The following is a 20,353-nucleotide window of genomic DNA, read 5'->3' as shown; positions in this document are numbered from 1 at the left end:
TGTACATCTGGGTCTCTGTTGTAGGTGCTGCCTTTGTGGATGGAAACAGAAAAGCTCTCATCCAGAGGGTTACCATGGTGATGCCCATTGCAGATGATCTACTCCAGAAGGAAATGATCCATAATGAGATGTACTCTAACATTGAAGCTGCCAAAACCAGCCAGAACCAGATGAGGAAGCTGTACGAAGCCTTAACCTCTGGGGGAGTCAAATCAGCCTTCTACAGGATCCTCCTGGAGGTAGAACCTTATTTGGTCCAGGATCTGGGTAAGTCAGCTATCTCACTCTGTCTCTTTCTTAGGCAGGTGCTAAATAAGTGTCTTCTAAACAATTACATCATTTAGAATACAGTTAAATGTATGAATCTGGTCTTCCAAGTGGTCACAGTAGGAACAGTGGGGTGAGTGATGGTATGTATGATCGGACTTTCATAACACCATCTGTTCTGTTTACACAGACACACAAAGAAAATATTTTTTATGTTTTAAAATGTGGTGTTCTTTGCAGAAGTTCCTACACAACATAACATGAATGATATAATGCTCAGATCCCCTTCTCCCTGAGGAGTAAATGACTCTCAACATTCTGGAAATGTACTGCAATACTAAACTTTTTATTTATTTTCTTCTCTGTAGTAGATTATGTAACACAGAGGGTAATAAAGGAACATGAAGCCGGTTTGAAGAAGAATTTTGAGTCTTTGTTTGAAGGCACTGCAGAGGAAAAAATATCAGCGCATTTGAGTATTTAGCCTAAAAGATACAGGAGTTTATCAGTGTTTGATTTGATTTAAAATTTTATATGAGCCTGTTTGATCTGATCACTCATTTCATCACTGTCCCTTAAACTACAGAGGAAAGTCTGTCTTTATTACAGTTAAATATATTAATCTTAACTTCCAGGTGGATCTTTGAACACTGGACAGATAAAAGGTGTGTCTCATAAGACTATAATTACAATGTACACTGTCCACATACACACACACACACACAATCTCTTGTACCTTTATTTATTGCAGTTTACAACATCTTGTTCTTTCTAGTGGATGACATCACAGAGAGAGTTAAAGAAAACCATAAAGCCAGGCTGAAGGATACGTTTACATTTCTGTGTGAAGGAACAGCAGAGGAAGAGTCTCGACTCGATACCATTTACACCCAGCTCTACATCACCCAGGGAGAGAGTGAAGGGGTTAATACAGAACATGAGGTTAGACAGATTGAATACACATCCGGTAGAAGAAACATATCTGACACTCCAATCAACTGCAACGACATTTTCAAACCCTCACCTGGAAAGAAGAGTGAAGAGGAGAGACCCATAAGAACTGTTATGACAAAGGGCATCGCTGGAATCGGAAAAACTGTCTCAGTGCAGAAGTTCATCCTGGACTGGGCAGAGGGAAGAGCCAACCAGGATGTGGATTTCATCTTTGTGTTTCCTTTCCGAGATCTGAATTTGATTCAAGATGATCAGTACAGTCTTCAAGGGATTTTGAGTTATTTTCACCCCGAACTTGAAGAGATAAAATATGCACACAGATATGCTGACTGTAAAGTCATGTTCATCTTTGATGGCCTGGATGAAAGCAGATTACCATTAGCTTTTAATAAGAATAAGAAACTGAGTCATCTAAATGAGACATCTTCAGTTGACAGGTTGATGACAAACCTCATTGATGGAAATCTACTCCCCAAAGCCCTCATCTGGATAACCTCCAGACCAGCAGCAGCCAATCAGATCCCTCGTAAGTACATCAGCAAGGTGACAGAAGTACAAGGGTTCAGTGACAAACAGAAAGAACAATACTTTGAGAAGAATGTCCAGGATGAGAACCTGGCCAGGAGAATCATCTCACAAATTAAAACATCAAGAAGCCTCCACATCATGTGTCACATACCAGTCTTCTGTTGGATTACTGCCAGGGTTCTTCAGCACATGATGACTGAAGGAAAGAGTGGAGACATCACATCTCTGACTGAGATGTACACTCACCTCACACTCATTCAGACAAATCTGAAAAGCATGAAGTACGATGGCACAACTGAGGATGATTTGGACACAATCACAGAAAGAAACAAAGAAATAATTCTCAAACTGTCACAACTGGCATTTAAACAGCTGGTGATGGGAAACATCATATTCTATAAGAAAGACCTGGAAGAGTGTGGGATTGATGTCAGTGAAGCTTCAGTGAACTCTGGATTTTGCACAGAAATTATTAAAAAAGAGCAGGTGGTACATAAGAGAAAAGTGTATTGCTTTGTTCACCTGAGCTTCCAGGAATTCCTTGCTGCTCTGTACATTTTTCAGTGCTATGTGAGTAACAATTTGACGGCTCTGGAGTCTTTCATTGAAGATGTGTCTTCTGAGCTGCCCTTTCATGAGCTTCTGAGGATGGTAGTGAATAAAGCTTTGGAAAGTGAGAATGGACACCTGGACCTGTTCCTCCGCTTCCTTGTTGGCATCACACTGGAGTCCAACCAGAGACTGTTACAAGGCCTACTGCCACAGACAGAAATCAGCTCAGAGACTGTTGATGAAATAAAGAAATACCTCAGGAAGCCAAACGTAGAGCAAGTTTCACCTGACAGGTTCATCAATCTACTCATCTGCTTGACTGAAATGAAAGATGATTCAGTACATGAGGACATTGACAAGTTCCTGAAGTCTACAAATCAAAGAGGACAACTGACAGGTACACACTTCTCAGCACTGGCCAACGCACTGCTGATGTCAAAGGGTGTGCTGGATGAGATTGATCTGAGAACATACAACTATTCACCTGGGTGCACGAGACTGGTCCCAGCTGTCAGGAAATGTAGAAAGGCAATGTAAGTAATATCATCATGTTGAAATCACAAATTACACACAAATGATTGCATGTATTATTATAATATTCTACCTTTAGTCCTTGGAAATGCTTTATGATGGATGCAGTTTGACGATGAGGACAATGATCATGGTTAATTATGTTAAAAAATTACTTGGAAGGAAGCCTCAGCTTGCAATGCTGTAGTTAGCGTGGCCCTGCAATGTTGTGGATAGCCTTGTTTTTTGCTAGAGGTGTGGTCCGTTTCGCTTCAACTCTAGTGCTGCTGGTGAAATTATGCCTAGTAGAAAACTGTCACCATTTTACAAATATCGTATCCCACACCTGCATGATGTGATCAGTCATATGACTGTATGAATCATATTTTCTGTTTTTCAACAGACTGATTGGCTATCGACTATCCAAGGAGGACTATGAGTCACTGGCTTCCATCCTCCAATCAGAGGATTCACCGATGAGAGAACTGGACCTGGAGGACATAGGCGATCCTGATCCTGATGAGGACGGAGATGAAGAAGAGGCCCGTCTGACTGTACTCCTCGATGCTTTGAAACATCAAGACTGTAAACTGGAGACACTGAGGTCAGTAATATTGAAGGGGTCTTAACATTTAAAAACATAAAGGATTAGTAATCACTGTAAAGTGTTTTCAGGGCTAAATGTTCACTGGCCTTCAGACACATACTCCAGACATATCTTAATATGGTTCTGACGTAGTAAATGTTTTGCTGTCTAGAAGGAGAGGCTCTGAAAAATAATGTTGTGTCCCTGATCTGCTCTGAATGAGTTATATTGTCTCTGTTTCTACAGACTTGGTCACTTTAAACTCTTTAACGAGGACTGTGGATCACTGGCCTCAGCTCTCCAATCAGCAGACTCACCTCTGAGAGAACTGGACCTGAGGAACAGTGAGCTGTCTGATGACGGGAGTAAAGTTTTTACTGCACTGAAGCATCCGCTCTGTAAACTACAGACATTGAGGTCAGTATACCCGAGGGACCATCACATGAAAATACGTTTTAGTCAATGACAGACAATCTGTGAGTATAAACGGATGATGTTTGTGTTTATGTATTTACAATTATTTTAATCTCCACTCTCATACTTACAGATTTTACTGCATATCAGACTTAACTCAATGAATGTGTTTAATGTGTGACCATCTGAAAGGGCAGACTCTGAATGTTGTTGGTATTTGTCCCTGACCTGCTCTACATCACACTCGATGAGTAAGATTGTCTCTGTTTCTACAGACTTGGTGACTTTAAAGTCTCTGAAGAGGACTTCGGATCACTGGCCTCTGCTCTCCAATCACCAGACTCTCCTGTGAGAGAACTGGTCCTGAGGAATTGTAAGCTGTTTGAAGATGGGGGAAAACTCTTTCATTCTCTCAAACATCTACACTGTAATCTACAGACACTGAGGTTAGTACTCAACAAGGTTTCTTTCTATCACAAAAATACATTGATTGTTTAAATGTTTGTTAGAGACCAATTATCACCTGAGAGCAGGTTCCGATACATTTGTCCTAAATCGATAAATACATACAGGTAGAAGTTGCAGAGTTTTTCAGCACTTGATTCTCCCTCTACACTGCCTATAGAGACTTTTGTTGCAGATAATGAGTTGCTCTAAATCAAACGTAATATATCTTGCATTTAGGCTGAATAGGTGTTATCTGACAGAGATATGTTGTGAAGCGTTGGCCTCAGCTCTTAGTTCAAACACCTCTCATCTGAAAGAGTTGGACCTGAGTCACAATGACCTGCTGGATTCTGGAGTGAAGCTGCTCTCTGTGGGACTGGGGCATCAGAAGTGTAAAGTAGAACGACTGAGGTTAGTTATTTCAATAACAAACCTGTGAGGTAAACTCAAACATTCCTCGTAAACTCAAAAAGTTATATTATTACTGTAACACATTACTAGCTAAAGCCTGACTCCAACACTGTGAATGCATGTACTGTTACCGTTTACATTTAGTTTGCATTGTGGGTGATCACATTTTCCACTTTATACTTTGAAATAGATGTGTATATACATATGTATATGTAAATAAAATTATATATGAATAGATTTTTCTTTACCCCTTAAATCAGGAAATCTTTCTTTACCCCTTCCCCTCAGAAAGCACTAGGACCCATTTTGGGGGCATTCCCCCTAGGTTGGGAACCCCTGTATTTTATTGATTGTAATCATTGAAGCACAGAGGTAAATCTGGCATAATTTGGTCAGCTTTGCAGTATAGACTGCCCACAGGAGATTGGAGTAACTGCACTACAATACAGGAAATCGAGGAGAAATGTGTTCAACCTCATCTCTCACCACCAGAGGGCAGCAGTCCTGTTGTTAAATCATGAGGACTTCTCTCTGCAGGCTGTCATTCTGTAGAGTCACAGAGGAAGGCTGTGCTTCTCTGGCTTCAGCTCTGAGGTCAAATCCCTCCCACCTGAGAGAACTGGACCTGAGCTTCAATCACCCAGGAGACTCTGGAGTGAAGCTGCTCTCTGAACGACTGGAAGATCCTGACTGTAGACTGGAGAAACTCAAGTTAGTACAGTTACTGTGAAAACATGAATCCTATCCTTAAGTATCATGCCTGTCAAAAACAAAATGCGTCTTGCTTTTTGATGTAACTGATTGAGATCCATCAGGAGCTTTTTCTTTTCCCTCTTCAGCATTATACTGTACATGAATTGGTTACTTGGTCTCTCCCACAGTGTGGACCATAATGAAGAGTTCTGGGTGAACCCACAGCTGATGAAGAAGTGTAAGTGTGTTAGTTTGTGTTATTTATATTAATTAACAAGCCTATTATTACACACACACACAGTGGAATAACATACACAAGACATACATACACCCCCCCCCCCCCACACACACACACACTAACATAAACACTAGGGCTGCAACTAACAACTATGTTGATAATCAATTAATCTGTTGATTACTACTTCAATTAATCGTTTAATCGGATAGGAAAAAATGTGTTTTATTTAAAATACATTTTAGTTTTCAGTGTTTTTCATGTCCATTTACAGTGCCTTCATTTAAACAACTGTAGGCAGTAGTTATAAAGCAAAAATAAAGATGTGCCAAACTAAAGTGTCATAATATCATTTTCAAGACTGCTGAAAATGTTGGAAAAGCATTCCAGGGTACAATCTCCTGAAGCTTGTTGAGAAATGTTTTACTGAGACTGTAGAGATTGTAATCTATTTAAATACCTCAACGTTTCTATTGTGGAGAAATACCGAACTCACCAAATATGACAGTAAAGGGTAAATTCATCAGTAACGCTTAATGCTTAGCTATCCGAAGCAGCTCAACTACACACTAACTCAACGTGCTGAAGTAGACTTGAGGTTAACTCAGCCATGCATTCAAGAGTAACTATTTCTTCATTAAAAACTTCATTAAAAACTCTATGAATACAAACTAAAATAAAAGATGAATTTGCATTACATAAACATACCGTGCGGAGCCATGTTCATCTGTCATCAAGGCTACAACGTTTTCTCTGCTCAAGCATTGCAGTCATGATCCCGTGCCATGAGAGTTCTGCCTTGCAACTTTTGCAACCAACAGTTTTCGTTGAATCCTTAAAGTAAAGGGTCCAATACTTTTTAAGTTTTTGACAGGGTTGCTATGTCCGCTTATTATACGCGACTTTGGCTTTCTATTCTTCAGAAAGTAGTGAGTTTAAATAAAAGCTGTAACGTCCCATACTGTCTAAACCCTCCTGCCTACTGTTCCCAAATTAGTTCAGTGGCTCCTTAAATCAAGTCACTTTTGTTTCCAAACAACAGCAAATACATTTCTGTTAGCTTCGCCATCAATGTGTTCACAAATGTTATTAAAACATAGTAAATATGTTGTAGTCTACTGAAAGAAAAGTTGGCATAAAATGTAATCCCAGTTGTAAGAGAATAGTTTTTGTACGTTCGCTTAAATTGGAAGATTTTTTAACATAACTTCAAAGGTCAGGTCAACTGTATCTCTCTCTTATCCTCAAACAGTACACCTACTTAAGTGTGTGTGTAAAAACGACGTTGCTTTTTTGGGATTCTTTTGACAGTTCCGGTTGATGGTTACTCTTGCAATATCTGGCAACACTGGTTCTTTCAAAATATATATATTTTGCCACGTCTCTTGGAGACCCAACATATCGATAATGACATTCGTTGCCAACAATTTTGATTATCGATTAGTTGTTGCAGCCCTAATAAACACACACTGGAATAACATAGAAGACACTCAACCCCCCACACACTAACATAAACACACTGGAATAACATACAGAAGACCTTATGTATAAAAAAATATATATCTCTTGTTCTGTTTCTCTCAAAGTGATAACACTTGGCAAACATGCTCAGGGTAATGAAGCTAACGTATGAACTATTGTTCAGTTTGGCCAGATGAGTTCACCGTTGGACAGAAGAAATCATCCATGCATCATTTGTTGCATCTGTCAATATATGGTTCCTACTCGTCTGTCTGAACAAAAGTGCTGCAATAACGCCAATAGTAGCTTTATGCTGAATCATGTCCCACACTGCTCGCAGATTTGATTAATATTATTATTATACTTCTGCCGCTTGTCGGTTCATTTTGCAAAGGATCAAAATAAAATGGTAAAAAAAGGCCCAAACTTGCATGGTGGTACAGGCCCAAAGGCCACAACCTTCCCAAAGACCATGCCGATCGGCCTCATGGTGGCGCTGTTACAAGCCTCTAAAATGGCCTAATTTGCAACCCAATGTGTCATAGAGTTCAGCAAATTAGTTTATATTTTAATCTTTCACAAGGAATATTTTTTACTTCCATTGAAAGCCATTGACTTGGTGGATGTTCAGCCATTTTGAATATGTGAATTACTGTAAAGGTTTTATTAGAAACTGCAGGGTATACTTCATAAAATAATTGTATTTCTTAACTTATAATAACTGAGTTACGTATTTTAAAGCCATGTTATAGCTAAACTGTGTTTTTGAGAAAAAAATTTAAGTTTGCAGTGCATTTTCAGCATTTATTCACAAAACAAAAGTGTTGTTAGAGGTTAAAAAAACACCACAATATGCTGCAAATATGGGCACATACACACAGCTCCAGAAAAATTGAGAGACCACTGCACTTTTTTCTTTCCTTTCCAAGAAAGTTGAAAAGGAAAGTTTTGAGTGAGGAACAGAAGCGTTAAATTTGTAGTGGTCTCTTAATTTGAACCCTTCTGTTTCTCACTCAAAACTTTCCTTTTCAACTTTTTTGGACCGAGGTGGTGGTTCCCCTGTTCAAAAAGGGGGACCAGAGGGTGTGTGCCAATTACAGGGGTATCACACTTCTCAGCCTCCCTGGGAAAGTCTACTCAAAGGTACTGGAAAGGAGGGTTCGGCAGATAGTCGAACCTCAGATTGAAGAGGAACAATGCGGATTCCGTCCTGATCGCGGAACAACCGACCAGCTCTTTACTCTTGCAAGGATCCTAGAGGGGGCCTGGGAATAAGCCCATCCTGTCTACGTGGGGGTTGGCCTCCGCCAGGGCTGCGCTTTGTCACCAATCCTGTTTGTAACTTTTATGGACAGGATATCGAGGCGTAGTCGGGGTGGGGAAGAGTTGCAGTTCGGTGGGCTGGGGATCTCATCGCTGCTTTTTGCGGATGATGTGGTCCTGATGGCATCAACGGTCTGTGACTTTCAGCACTCACTGGACCGGTTCGCACCAGAGTGCGAAGCGGTTGGGATGAGGATTAGCAGCTCTAAATCTGAGGCAGGAAACCGATGGAGTGTCTCTCCGGGTAGGGTATGAGGCGTTACCCCAAGTAAAGGAGTTCAAGTATCTCGGGGTCTTGTTCGCGAGTGAGGGGACAATGGAGCAGGAGATTGGCCGGAGAATCGGAACAGCGGGGGCGGTATTGCATTCGCTTTACCGCACCGTGGTGACGAAAAGAGAGCTGAGCCGGAAGGCAAAGCTCTCGTTATACCGGTAAATTTTCGATCCTACCCTCACCTATGGTCATGAAGGCTGGGTCATGACCTAAAGAACAAGATCACCAGTACAAGCAGCTGAAATGGGTTTTCTCAGAAGGGTGGCTGGCTTCTCCCTTAGGGATAGGGTGAGAAGCTCAGTCATCCGTGAGGAACTCGAAGTAGAGCTGCTGCTCCTTTGCATCGAAAGGAGCCAGTTGAGGTGGTTCGGGCATCTGGTAAGGATGCCCCCAGGACGTCTTCCTAGGGAGGTGTTCCAGGCACGTCCAGCTGGGAGGAGACCTCGGTGTAGACCCAGGACTAGGTGGAGAGATTATATTTTGACACTGGCCTGGGAACGCCTCGGGATCCCCCAGTCAGAGCTGGCAAATGTGGCTCGGGAAAGTGGAAGTTTGGGGTCCCCTGCTGGAGCTGCTGCCCCCGCGACCCGATACCGGATAAGCGGATGAAGATGAGAAAGAAAAAAGTGCAGTGGTCTGAATTTCTTCCAGAGCTGTATAGACTTAAGTGTGCATACTCTCTCACACACAGTCTGGACATTCATTATCACACACAGTCTGGACATTCATTATCACACACAGTCTGGACATTCATTATCACACACAGTCTGGACATTCATTATCACACACAGTCTGGACATTCATTATCACACACATTGGCGTGCACAATGTATGCCTACGCACAAACACGCACTTGTGTCTGTACATGTGTGCACGTATGTGCACATAGCAAGAGCTTATATGTGTGCACATACTTGCTCAGGCACAGAAATATTTTCCAGAAATGGAAAATATCACTCTCTCACACACACACACACACACACACACATTCTCTGTCCTCTAACCTGTCCTCTCATCTGCAGATTACTGTCATCTCACTCTGGACCCAGACACAGCGGGTAGAAACCTCTCTTTGTCTGAGGGGACCAGGGGGTTTAAGTTTGTGGAAAAGGAGCAGCCGTCTCCTGATCACCCAGACAGATTTGACAGCAGGGGTCTGGTGTTGTGTAGAGAGGGTCTGACCGGACGCTCTTACTGGGAGGTGGAGATGAAGGGGTGGCCTGAAATAGCAGTGACATATAAAGACATCAGCAGAAAGGGAGCCAGTCCAGCCACTGAGTTTGGATTCAGTGACAAGTCCTGGAGTCTGATGTGCAGGGAAGACTTTTATTCCACCTCCCACAATAGTCAGTGGACTTACATTCCTGATTTCCACTTCCTCCCCCCTCCTCAACCCCAGAGAGACCTGACCTCCTCACCTCCTCCCTCCTCTCCTCCTCCCTCCAGAGTGGGAGTGTTTCTGGACTGGCCGGCCGGCACCCTGTCCTTCTACTATGTAAACTCAGACACAATGACCCACCTGTACACATTCCACACCACATTCACTGAGCCCCTCTACCCAGGGTTTTCGGTGGGTGTGGGTGATTCAGTGACCCTTGTGGAATCTGTGTCTCCATGATAACAGTAAAACTCTCCTAACCAAACCAAAGTGACATGCAAGAAGTTTCTCTTTCCCCGTCTCTCCTTTCTATCCATTTTCTTTTGGGAGTGTTGGTGTGATGGTAATGCATGGGAGGGAGACAGGGGTCAGGGGTCATCATGGGCACTCTGACTGGTCTGCGGCTACGCAGCAGGAATGTGTCACAACACACAGTGCAGTGTTTGTCATTCCATCTGCTTGGATGTGAAAAACACATTCATGTACGCACTTTCGATGGCCTCAGGATGTATTTGATAACACAGTTATAATTTGATCTCCACAAAGAATTCCTAAAGTAAATTGCACCGTGATCTACAGAGAAGGTTTATACTGGGGTTGAAGAGAATTGTAGTCAACTTCATTTTGAATATTGTTTTATTATTATAGTTATTCATAAACAGTACATCATTCTAATAAATAGTAACAGCAGCCTGTGTGTATGTTTGTGTGTCTGTGTGTGTAACTGAGCCTAACACAACACATTCACATTCATATAACTGCCATTAGTGCAAAGAAGAAAAGACTCTCAGCTCATCACTTTTCAAAGACAGAGAACAAACCTCCCTTTTCCATTCTGTTCTGTTTTTTCATCTCTTTCGCTCTGTTCATCCATCCAGAACTCCAGTTCACCTGAACTTTATCCACATGAGCCGGGTCGCAATGCATTCTGGGTCTGCCTGTGAGACAGGCACAGGGGTCTGAGAATACAATCAGTGAGGTACAGTTAGTTCCAGTGAGGTCCAGTGAGGTGCAGTTAGGTGTGGTTCGGCATAGTTTGATCAGGTTAAGCCCATTAAGATCAGGTTCAGTCGGACAAGTCCAGGTCCAGTTTGAGCCGGTGAGACCTAGTTCAAACTAGTTAGATTCCAGTTGAGTCCAGTCGTGTCTGGTTTGTAAAGCCTGTTGGCTCCAGTTAAAAAGGCAACAGGAAGGTACAGGGGATGTAGAAGGAGGAGAGGAAATGACCTCACAGGAAGGGGTTGTGGCTGTGTGTTGGGGGCTTGGTGAGGTGGGCGGGGGAGAGGGGGAGCAAGGGGTGTGGTAGGTTTTGGGGGACGTCCAGGACACTGTGGGAAGGCTGGGTGTGGGAGGAGGGGAATCCGGGGGAGGGGTAGAGAGGGGCTGTAGGAGAGGGTGTGGGGGGGTACGGGGGAGGTGGAACTTGGCCGGAGCATCTGGTTGAGGGTGAGGCGCGGCTGGTCACAGTGGAACGGGTTGGTGGGAGAGGGAGCACTCAGACCTGGAGGGAGGGAGAGATAAAGGGAGGGAGGGAGAGATGAAGGGAGGGAGGGAGAGATGAAGGGAGGGAGACTCAGGACTTCCCTCGGGCACCCACTCAGCCCCCCCCTAAAAATGTCCTGGGGGGACCTCAGTTCAGGAGGGGACCGCGGACCGTTGCCTGTTTCGGCTGGGCCCTCCCAGACGAAGGGGAAGATGTCCCTCCCCAAACGGAACGGGTACCGGGCCAGCAGCTCCTTGGTCCCGGTGATGGCCCGTAGTTTGCACGCCTCCACTAACGTGCGCTCGATGCGCTCCTCGCTGAAGGGTGCTTCCCGCTCCTGTTGTTGGTAGCGCACTGAGCCGAGCAAACATTCGAGGAGGCGGCGGTTCCATATATTGTCCTCCTCTTTTGTAGCCCGCTGGTTCAGGTTTTGGTGGATCATTCTGTAATGAATGGTGGTGTTGCGAGAGCAAGGAACCAGGTGCAGGCAGAAGTCGGTGTTGAATCTTTAATTAAACAAAACACCGAGCACAACAAAACCACAACAAAAGTAAATGGCTGACTTCAGCAGCAAAACGATTTACATAAAGGTTTTCAATACTTACATTTAACAGCAACACACGACATCAAACACGACAACATCAATGATCCACACTGTGGGGAGCAGAGGGGAAACATTTAAACACTTACAAATTAGTAGATAGGGACCTGGTATTAAGACGTGACAAAACAAGTCCGGGATGTGTTCGTAAGTGAAAGGTGCACGGAACGGTGGTGCTGCTACTCACCTTACCGTGACAATCTGTAAACACACACACTTTATCATCCATAAAGACACCTATAATATTATCCATAAATACACACACGTTTTCATCCACAAACGCATACTAACCGACGGAATCACACTCAAGGTTTAATTGGTAAAAACATACCCGTAACCATCCATAAACACATTATCATCTGTTATCACGTTATCATCAGTGAGCAGGTAATCTATTATTATCTATAAACACACATTTTCATCCCTAAAATTTTTTATCATCCATAAGCACACACAGTGTCATCCATAAACACGTCATCCTTGAACACACGGTATCATCGGGTTATATAATATTTAGTTGACTGCCCTCCTTCAAAACTGCTGTTTCCTTCCTGAAACTGTATATCTATTGCTTGTTTTCTGAAGGTCCACAACCTTTATTTGCGTCCCCTGGCCTTTCTCATGTCCATGGATGACTCACTGTACACCTGAGAACAACAGAATTTGATTTCCCAGAAACTAAAAAGCTAAATCCTGAGTGTCATATACATCAATCTGATTTTCTAAAAATATTTTTTGGGGTGCCAAAATGGTGTGACATGTTTTTGAATGAATACTTTTTTTTTTGTTCGATTTTAAATGTCTTTGATATTTTTTGTGAAAGGCAATGTAAGTAATATCACAATGTCAAACTCCCAACTATTACAAACAATAAATTATTATGTATTTATTTACTTTTATCTCAAGACCTTGGAGCTGCTGACGGTCTTAGCTTTCATTTTGATACTCTGACGATGATGATGCCAGTCTAGCATGATGAAGATTGAAACTGTTAAAAAACACTTCTAAGTGTTAAATATAATCAAAGACAGCAAAATATCCTTATTTAAAAGCCTCTACAAAACCAAAACATGTATAGTGTAGGAAGAGAGAGAAAAACAGGAAACACTATTTGAGGTAAGGACAGGATGCACAAGTTCAGAGAGGTGTGGAACGAAACCTAGTACAGGGTTAGAGAGAAGTGGAGCAGAAATTAGTACAGGGTTAGAGAGAAGTGGAGCAGAAATTAGTACAGGGTTAGAGAGAAGTGGAGCAGAAATTAGTACAGGGTTAGAGAGAAGTGGAGGGGAATGTAGTACAGGGTTAGAGAGGTGTGGAGGGGAATGTAGTACAGGGTTAGAGAGGTGTGGAGGGGAACTAAGCCCTGTCGTCATTCCAGTTTCAGCCGTTACTTATGTTGCTGCCTTCTAGCTTCCTTCATGGTTTCTACAAAGCTTCACCTTGGAGAGTTTGCCTGTTTCCCCTCCTTGTCTGTTATTTGCATCTAGCCAGCATCCAAAGCTTACAAATTACACACATGCACAATTTGAGCGCAAACTGTGCATGTCATTTGAGGTCATGTGGTCGGTGGAGTAATTCTGTGCATAAATTAGCATTGTGGAGCAACGTCTGGATGAGGTAAAGAGCAGAGAAGTCTATGGGGGAATAAAACTGGGGGGTCACAAATTCTATCTGCAGGGGCAATGCCAAGTTCTCCCCGTGGAACCAGACATTTAGGGAACATATAATTAATCTTGGGTTGCCTCGTGGTTAGGGCATCTGTGTCCAGGATAGTGTCCCTGGTTCTAAATCACCTGCCGGCAAGGTGAAAGCTTCCAACTGTTATTATTTGACAATAAGTCATTTCCTAGAAGACCATCTCCAGAATGTTTGCAAATGTCGTATCCCGACCTGTTTGTTGTGATCAGTCGTGTGACAGTATGAATCATGTTTTCTGTTTCTATAGACTGGCTGGCTATGAATTATCTACGGAGGACTATGAATTACTGGTCTCCATTCTCCAATCAGAAGACTCACATCTGAGAGAACTGCACCTGAATGACAGAGATTCTGTTGATAGTAACAACATCGAGGATGATGGTGTGGATGACGATGATGATGCTGTGGATGATGATGAGGAAGAGGGCCGTCTGACTGTTCTCTGTGCTGCTCTGAAAAATCCACACTGTAAACTGAAAACACTGAGGTCAGTAGCATTGAAGACATCTTGACATCTTTAAAACATGAAGGATTTATCATTGCTGGATAGTTGGTTTATTAAGGTCTCCCTGACCTGCACTACATCACACTCTGAATACTGACATTGTCTCTGTTTTAACAGACTGGGTAACTTCAGACTCTCTGAGGTCGACTGTAGATCACTGGCATCTGTTCTCCAATCAGAAAACTCCCCTCTGAGAGAACTGGACCTGAGGAACTGGATGCTGTCTGATGATAGGAGTGAAATCCACACTGTAAACTACACTCCATTACAGTGACCACACTACAATACAGGAAATTAAAGAAAAATGGGTTCAACCTCCGTTTTCACCAGCAGAGGGCAGCAGTCCTGTTGTTAAATCATGATGACTTCTCTCTGCAGGCTGTCATTCTGTAGAGTCACAGAGGAAGGCTGTGCTTCTCTGGCTTCAGCTCTGAGGTCAAATCCCTCCCACCTGAGAGAACCGGACCTGAGCTCCAATCACCCAGGTGACTCTGGAGTGAAGCTGCTCTCTGGTAGACTATAGTTAGTACAGCTACTGTGGAAATAATTATATTTTTTTAAATGTACATTAAATCCTCTCTTATTTGTACAGCATCATGCATCACATTCTAGTTGAAAAAAGCAGGGGAATAGTGTCAGGTGAGACCCCCATGGGTTTACATAATTGCATGTAGTGTACATACTTGTCTGTCTAATCACACCAGTTTAGTAATTAGGGGCGGTTGTCACACGGTTGGTGACCTGACAGAATTGTCAAACACTTCTGTCTAGAGAGTTGCACCAGGAGGATGGCTTGTGTGCTCCCTCTGGTAAACTGGTGGGGTCTGAAAAACAGCCCAGGATGGGGAACAAGACTGTGGACCGTCTTGCTGATGCAAAACAGTTACCAGAAACTCGGGAGCAGCTGGTTCCTGACCAAAAGGGTGACAAAAGCCTTGCTAAATGTTTTTCCAGTGTTGTCTCAGTGGAGGAGCTTAAGAAGAAAAACAGGGCATACTTCATTGATGGTCATCTCCTCATGCGCAAATGGACATCCCAGGGTGACCTCGGTGGAGATTGGAATGCTATTTACCAAATAGAGGTTCCGACAGCCTTTCACCAGTGGGCCGGTCATTTAGGAGTCACCAAGACTTATGATCGGGTTCTGCAACATTTCTTTTGGCCCGGTTTAAAACAGGATGTGGCTCAGTACTGTCAGACATGCCACACCTGTCAGGTAACTGGAAAACCAAACCAGGTTATTCCTCCCGCTCCTCTTTGTCCCATACCCACCATGGGCGAACCCTTCAAACATGTGGTTGTTGATCGTGTTGGACCATTACCGAAAACAAAAGCTGGTAACCAGTTTAGTAGTTGGGGCGGTTGTCACACACCTTTGTATTAGTCAGGGTTAGAGGATAGGTAGAGTAGTTAGTTAGGGATAAATAAGTTGGGGAAGGTTGTTTTTTTTCTAGTTAGACTTGTTTAGGGATATTATTTTATGTTGCCAGAGCACATTTTAAGATTGTGCTCCTAATCTCAGCTCGTTACCTGTATAAAAGACACCTGGGAGCCAGAAATCTTTCTGATTGAGAGGAGATTGAATACTTATTAAAATGCAAATCCGTTTATAACATTTTTGACATGCATTTTTCAGGATTTTTTTGTTGTTATTCTGTCTCACTGCTCAAATAAACCTACTATTAAAATTATAGACTGATAATTTCTTTGTCAGTGGGAAAACATACAAAATCAGCAGGGGATCAAACACTTTTTCCCTCACTGTATCAGATTTTTTTTCAATTAATGTATTGTGACTTGAAAATATGTAACCAAAAGAACTATGTCAAGGCTCAGCCATTATTAATTTTCTTTATTAGGCTTATGTAAAACACACACTTTTATTTTATTTACAATGTCATGGAAGAACGTGCCAAACAAGATTTTCCAAGTGCATCTATTGTGTATAACATACGTGCACTCTGAATCCATGGCAAATTTGTGTTCACAGGGCTTCTGTACAAAACACATTACACACACCCACGAGAGAAGAGAAAACGCCTTACTGTGAAACAACAGGAGGGATGACCTGATCAGTCTCATTAAACTGGTTCCCACAACCTTGTTACTTAGGAGCATTTTCATAGAATTACTCAAATGTACTGCAGATAGGCTTAGAACTTATTTTATTAAGGTTTAATGATGCGGTTGGGATCTGTATAGATGTATATCAAAGAAACCGCAAGAAATTACTGAGTTTCCCGGTATTTCCATTCAACTTATTTATAAGCATTTAATACCAATGGAACAATTGTGAGATGATTACAAACTTGAGAAATATTCACAAATGTTATGGTTTCTTGTTGTATATGTTACAATGCAATAACCTCAAAGATTCCTCAGGTCACCGCATTTTATTTTTATGTCGCCTTTTCAAATATTGGTCTATGAAGCACTGTTGGTCAGCAGGTAATATTGCCTTAGACTATGAGGTTATTTGTCTACTGGTCTAATTACTTTTATTTTATAACAGCTGACTACATGACAGCCGTCAAAGCGAGGGACGGCATTGTGGTTATGTCTGTTTGACACGCAGTGTCTTGTTTTGGTGGAGACTTGAAGCAATGTTTTCGTCCTTCCTGTCAGGTGGTTTTGTATATGTTTCAGTTCATAGTATTTATGTAACAGGGAAATAGGTTCAGGTGAGACGCCCATGGGTATACATAATTGCGTGTAGCGTACATACTGTCTGTCTAGTCACACCAGTTTAGTAGTTGGGGCGGTTGTCACACCTGTGTATTAGTCAGGTTTAGAGGATAGGTAGAGTAGTTAGTTAGGGCCCCGGTTTTCCCCTGTTGCCTGGTTGTTGTTTATGTATTTATCTTTATTCTGTGTGAGACCATCGTTGACAGAGTATAGTTCGTCTTTGCTCGTTGTATTATTTTCTGGTGTTACGTTGGCCTTCCCCAAGGCTTGTGTGGTTACGTAACAGTCAATAAAAACCAAATCACAAAAAAAGATAAATATTGTATGACATGTTTAGGAATAGCTAAGATTTTCATGCACAGTCGCCTTAATTCAGGGGCTCAAATGTAATTGGACAAATTAACATAAAATAATTGTTCATTTTTAGTAAATTGTTGAGATTGCATGGACGCTGGGTTTCCTACTTTGGGATGCTTTGCCAGGCCTTTACTGCAGCTGTCTTCAGTTGTTGTTTGTTTGTGCGTCTTTCTGACGTAGGTTTTGTCTTCAGCAAGTGAAATGCATGCTCGATCTTCAAAATTCATCCGGCTGCTTCTGTCTTCTGCAAACTCTGTTTCTGTTAGGAAAAGGTACATTAATGAGAGTATCAATGCTCAGTTTATGGAAGCCATAGCTATCTCTCCAACAATACATGCAGAATCAGTTGATGTACTTCTGGATAGTTTTAATGCCAAAATATTGAATGTCATGGATCGTGTTGCACCGGTAAAGGTAAAGAAAACTATGAGCAAACAGAAAAGAGAATGTAGGAAAGCGGAACGTAAGTGGAGGAAAACTAAACTTCAAATTCACTATGACATCTATAAACAAAGCATTGGTAGCTTCAACAATGAGTTACACTGGGACAGACAGCAACATTTATCGGGAATGATCAACAAGAATATCAACAATATCCGCAATCTATTTGTCATGATTGACAAGCTTACACACCCAATAAAGCAGATAGCATCAGAACTCATATCCACTTTGAAATGTAATGAATTTGTGTGTTTCTTTAGTGAAAAAATTATGAGTAGTAGACGGAACATCAGAACTACACAGTGTAACAAGGACTCTGTACCGTCACCACAACCACCAAGACATAACTTGGTTATTATGTCGCATTTTAATACAATTGATCAAAAATCCCTAGAAACAGTTCGACATCTTCAAGCTTCCACATGTTGTCTCGACACACTGCCATCAGATTTAAAAAAAACACATTAACTCTATAACAATGGACCTACAGCAAATAGTTAATAGCTCTCTGCAATCAGGCATTTTCCCAACGTCTCTAAAAACATCTGCCATTAAGCCCCTATTAAAAAAGAGAACCCTGGATGCATCTATAATGAACAACTATAGACCTGTATCAAATCTCCCTTTTATAGCCAAGATCACTGAGAAGGTTGTCTTCAATCAACTCAGCAATTGTGTGACCTCAAGTGGGCTCTTAGACACATTTCAGTCAGGCTTCCACCCTCACCACAGTACTGAAACGGGCCTGATTAAAGTTTTAAATGATATACGGCTGAATACTGATTCTGATAAAATAACAGTTCTGATTCTATTAGATCTCAGTGCAGCATTTGATACTGTAGAATCATAGAACACTTATAGATAGGCTGTAAAATTAGGTAGGACTCTTCGGGACAGTCCTTGATTGGTTCAGATCTTATCTAGATGGCCAGAGTTACTTTGTCACCATTGGTAATCATGAATCTGATAGGGTGGCTATAACATGCGGAGTTCCACAGAGAACAGTTCTCGGACCGCTTCTGTTCAATCTCTATATGCTACCTCTGGGCCAAATTCTACAGAAAAACAACATTAACTACCACAGCTATGCCGATGATACTCAAATATATATGGCTCTCGAATCGTATACATTTCTGATATGTTTGAAGAATTTAAACCGAGCAGGGCTCTTAGATCCATGAACACAGGTCAGCTAGTAGAGCCCAGAGTCCAAACTAAACATAGAAAAGTTGCGTTTAGCAGTTATGCTGTACACAACTGGAATAAACTACCAGAAGATCTTAGACGTGCCCCAAACGTATACATTTTTAAATCCAGGTTAAAAACACTTCTCTTCTCACGTGCCTATGGCTGAGCACTTAAACTTAACAACACTGTTTAGCCTTACAGCTTCCTATGTTTTCATCCTGTTTTTATTCTTTTTATATTTTATTATTCAATTTCTTTTTATTATAATGTTGTTTAGATTTTTCCGTTTGCGTATTTGTTTTTATGTTATTGTATTTTTAGATGTTTTATTTTTCTTTGTAAAGCACATTGAATTGCTTCAGTGTATGAATAATGCTATATAAATAAACTTGCTTGCTTACATATTATGGATATAAATGGATTAAGATGGATTTTTTCAGTATTATCTTTTCAGCCTACAGCTCCTTTAAAAAGTGACAAAAAACGTAATAATGTCTTAATGTTTAAAGGTGTACACACGAAAATGGCTAATTTGACTTTACACCCTAAGCCAGGGCTGTTCAGATCCAGTCCTGAGGGGTCGAAACACTTCTGGTTTTTTGGTTCTACCGGCCAGTTGATTGCCTTCACCTGGCATCTGAGGTCTAAAGCAATCCCATATTATTAGTAGGGGATGAAGCCAGAAATGTTTTGGCCCTCCAGGGCCTGAATTGAATAGCCCTCCCGTAGGCACTACAGGCAGCCATTAAGCTGTACATTATTTGTAATAAAACTACTAAACATTAATTTTTGGATCTGTATATAGATGCTAAGCAGTCCAACACAATCCAAAACCAACTCACATTACATAAGAATAATTTTCTGGACTGTATTATTATTTTATGTTTTGCTGTTCCCCAAATATGTTGGAATGATGCTGTTAATGACAACAAAAGATGCAAACATGAATTCCTAGGATTTAGGAATTTAGAGACATTTGCTTGAGAATAAAGTTAAATGACCCCCATTACATTTGTGACCCAAAAAACACTGAATATATGTGTCAGAGTTGGTCTCTTTAAATGTTGTATAACTTCAGAATAAAAACCATTACACTGATACCCAGCCCACACAACATAGGCACATTCCCCTGCTCTGACTTTGCTTTCATTTCAAATATCAATCAAATGTGTTTTATAAAGCCCTTTTTACATCAGTTGTTGCAGAATCCAAATGTACTGCCCAACCAGGTGGACAAGGACAACCAAGTGGGCTGTGGACAGTGACTTTGGACAAGGTCAGCTAGGTGTTGTCAGGCCAGGTAGTCATGGTCCAAGAACTCAGCGTCCTCCCAAGATTCAACAGGACACCAGAGATATAAGA

The 20,353-nt window shown here is 41.7% G+C and overlaps 1 protein-coding gene across 2 annotated transcripts in view; it reads left to right on the top strand.

Annotated features, from left to right (window-relative positions):
• The window catches only part of LOC105030921 (NACHT, LRR and PYD domains-containing protein 3-like), a 58,890-nt gene that overhangs the window by 7,448 nt on the left and 31,089 nt on the right, over positions 1 to 20,353 (top strand). The window contains exons 4-13 of one of the 2 annotated variants that reach the window (XM_029122599.2): positions 25 to 267; positions 903 to 932; positions 1,043 to 2,834; positions 3,215 to 3,415; positions 3,644 to 3,814; positions 4,087 to 4,257; positions 4,496 to 4,669; positions 5,207 to 5,380; positions 5,551 to 5,600; positions 9,678 to 10,687. In XM_029122599.2, the coding sequence (XP_028978432.2) occupies positions 25 to 267; positions 903 to 932; positions 1,043 to 2,834; positions 3,215 to 3,415; positions 3,644 to 3,814; positions 4,087 to 4,257; positions 4,496 to 4,669; positions 5,207 to 5,380; positions 5,551 to 5,600; positions 9,678 to 10,273 (3,602 nt within the window). In that variant the 3' untranslated portion in view covers positions 10,274 to 10,687. Of the gene's footprint in view, positions 1 to 24; positions 268 to 902; positions 933 to 1,042; positions 2,835 to 3,214; positions 3,416 to 3,643; positions 3,815 to 4,086; positions 4,258 to 4,495; positions 4,670 to 5,206; positions 5,381 to 5,550; positions 5,601 to 9,677; positions 10,688 to 20,353 lie in introns of those variants that run through there. The other variant, XM_034294568.1, reaches the window with a different exon arrangement.

This window comes from Esox lucius, chromosome 9, assembly GCF_011004845.1.
Source record: "Esox lucius isolate fEsoLuc1 chromosome 9, fEsoLuc1.pri, whole genome shotgun sequence".
NCBI classification, from domain to species: domain Eukaryota; kingdom Metazoa; phylum Chordata; class Actinopteri; order Esociformes; family Esocidae; genus Esox; species Esox lucius.
Note: the sequence above shows the minus strand (reverse complement) of the source record. Positions and strands in the feature narration are given on the sequence as shown.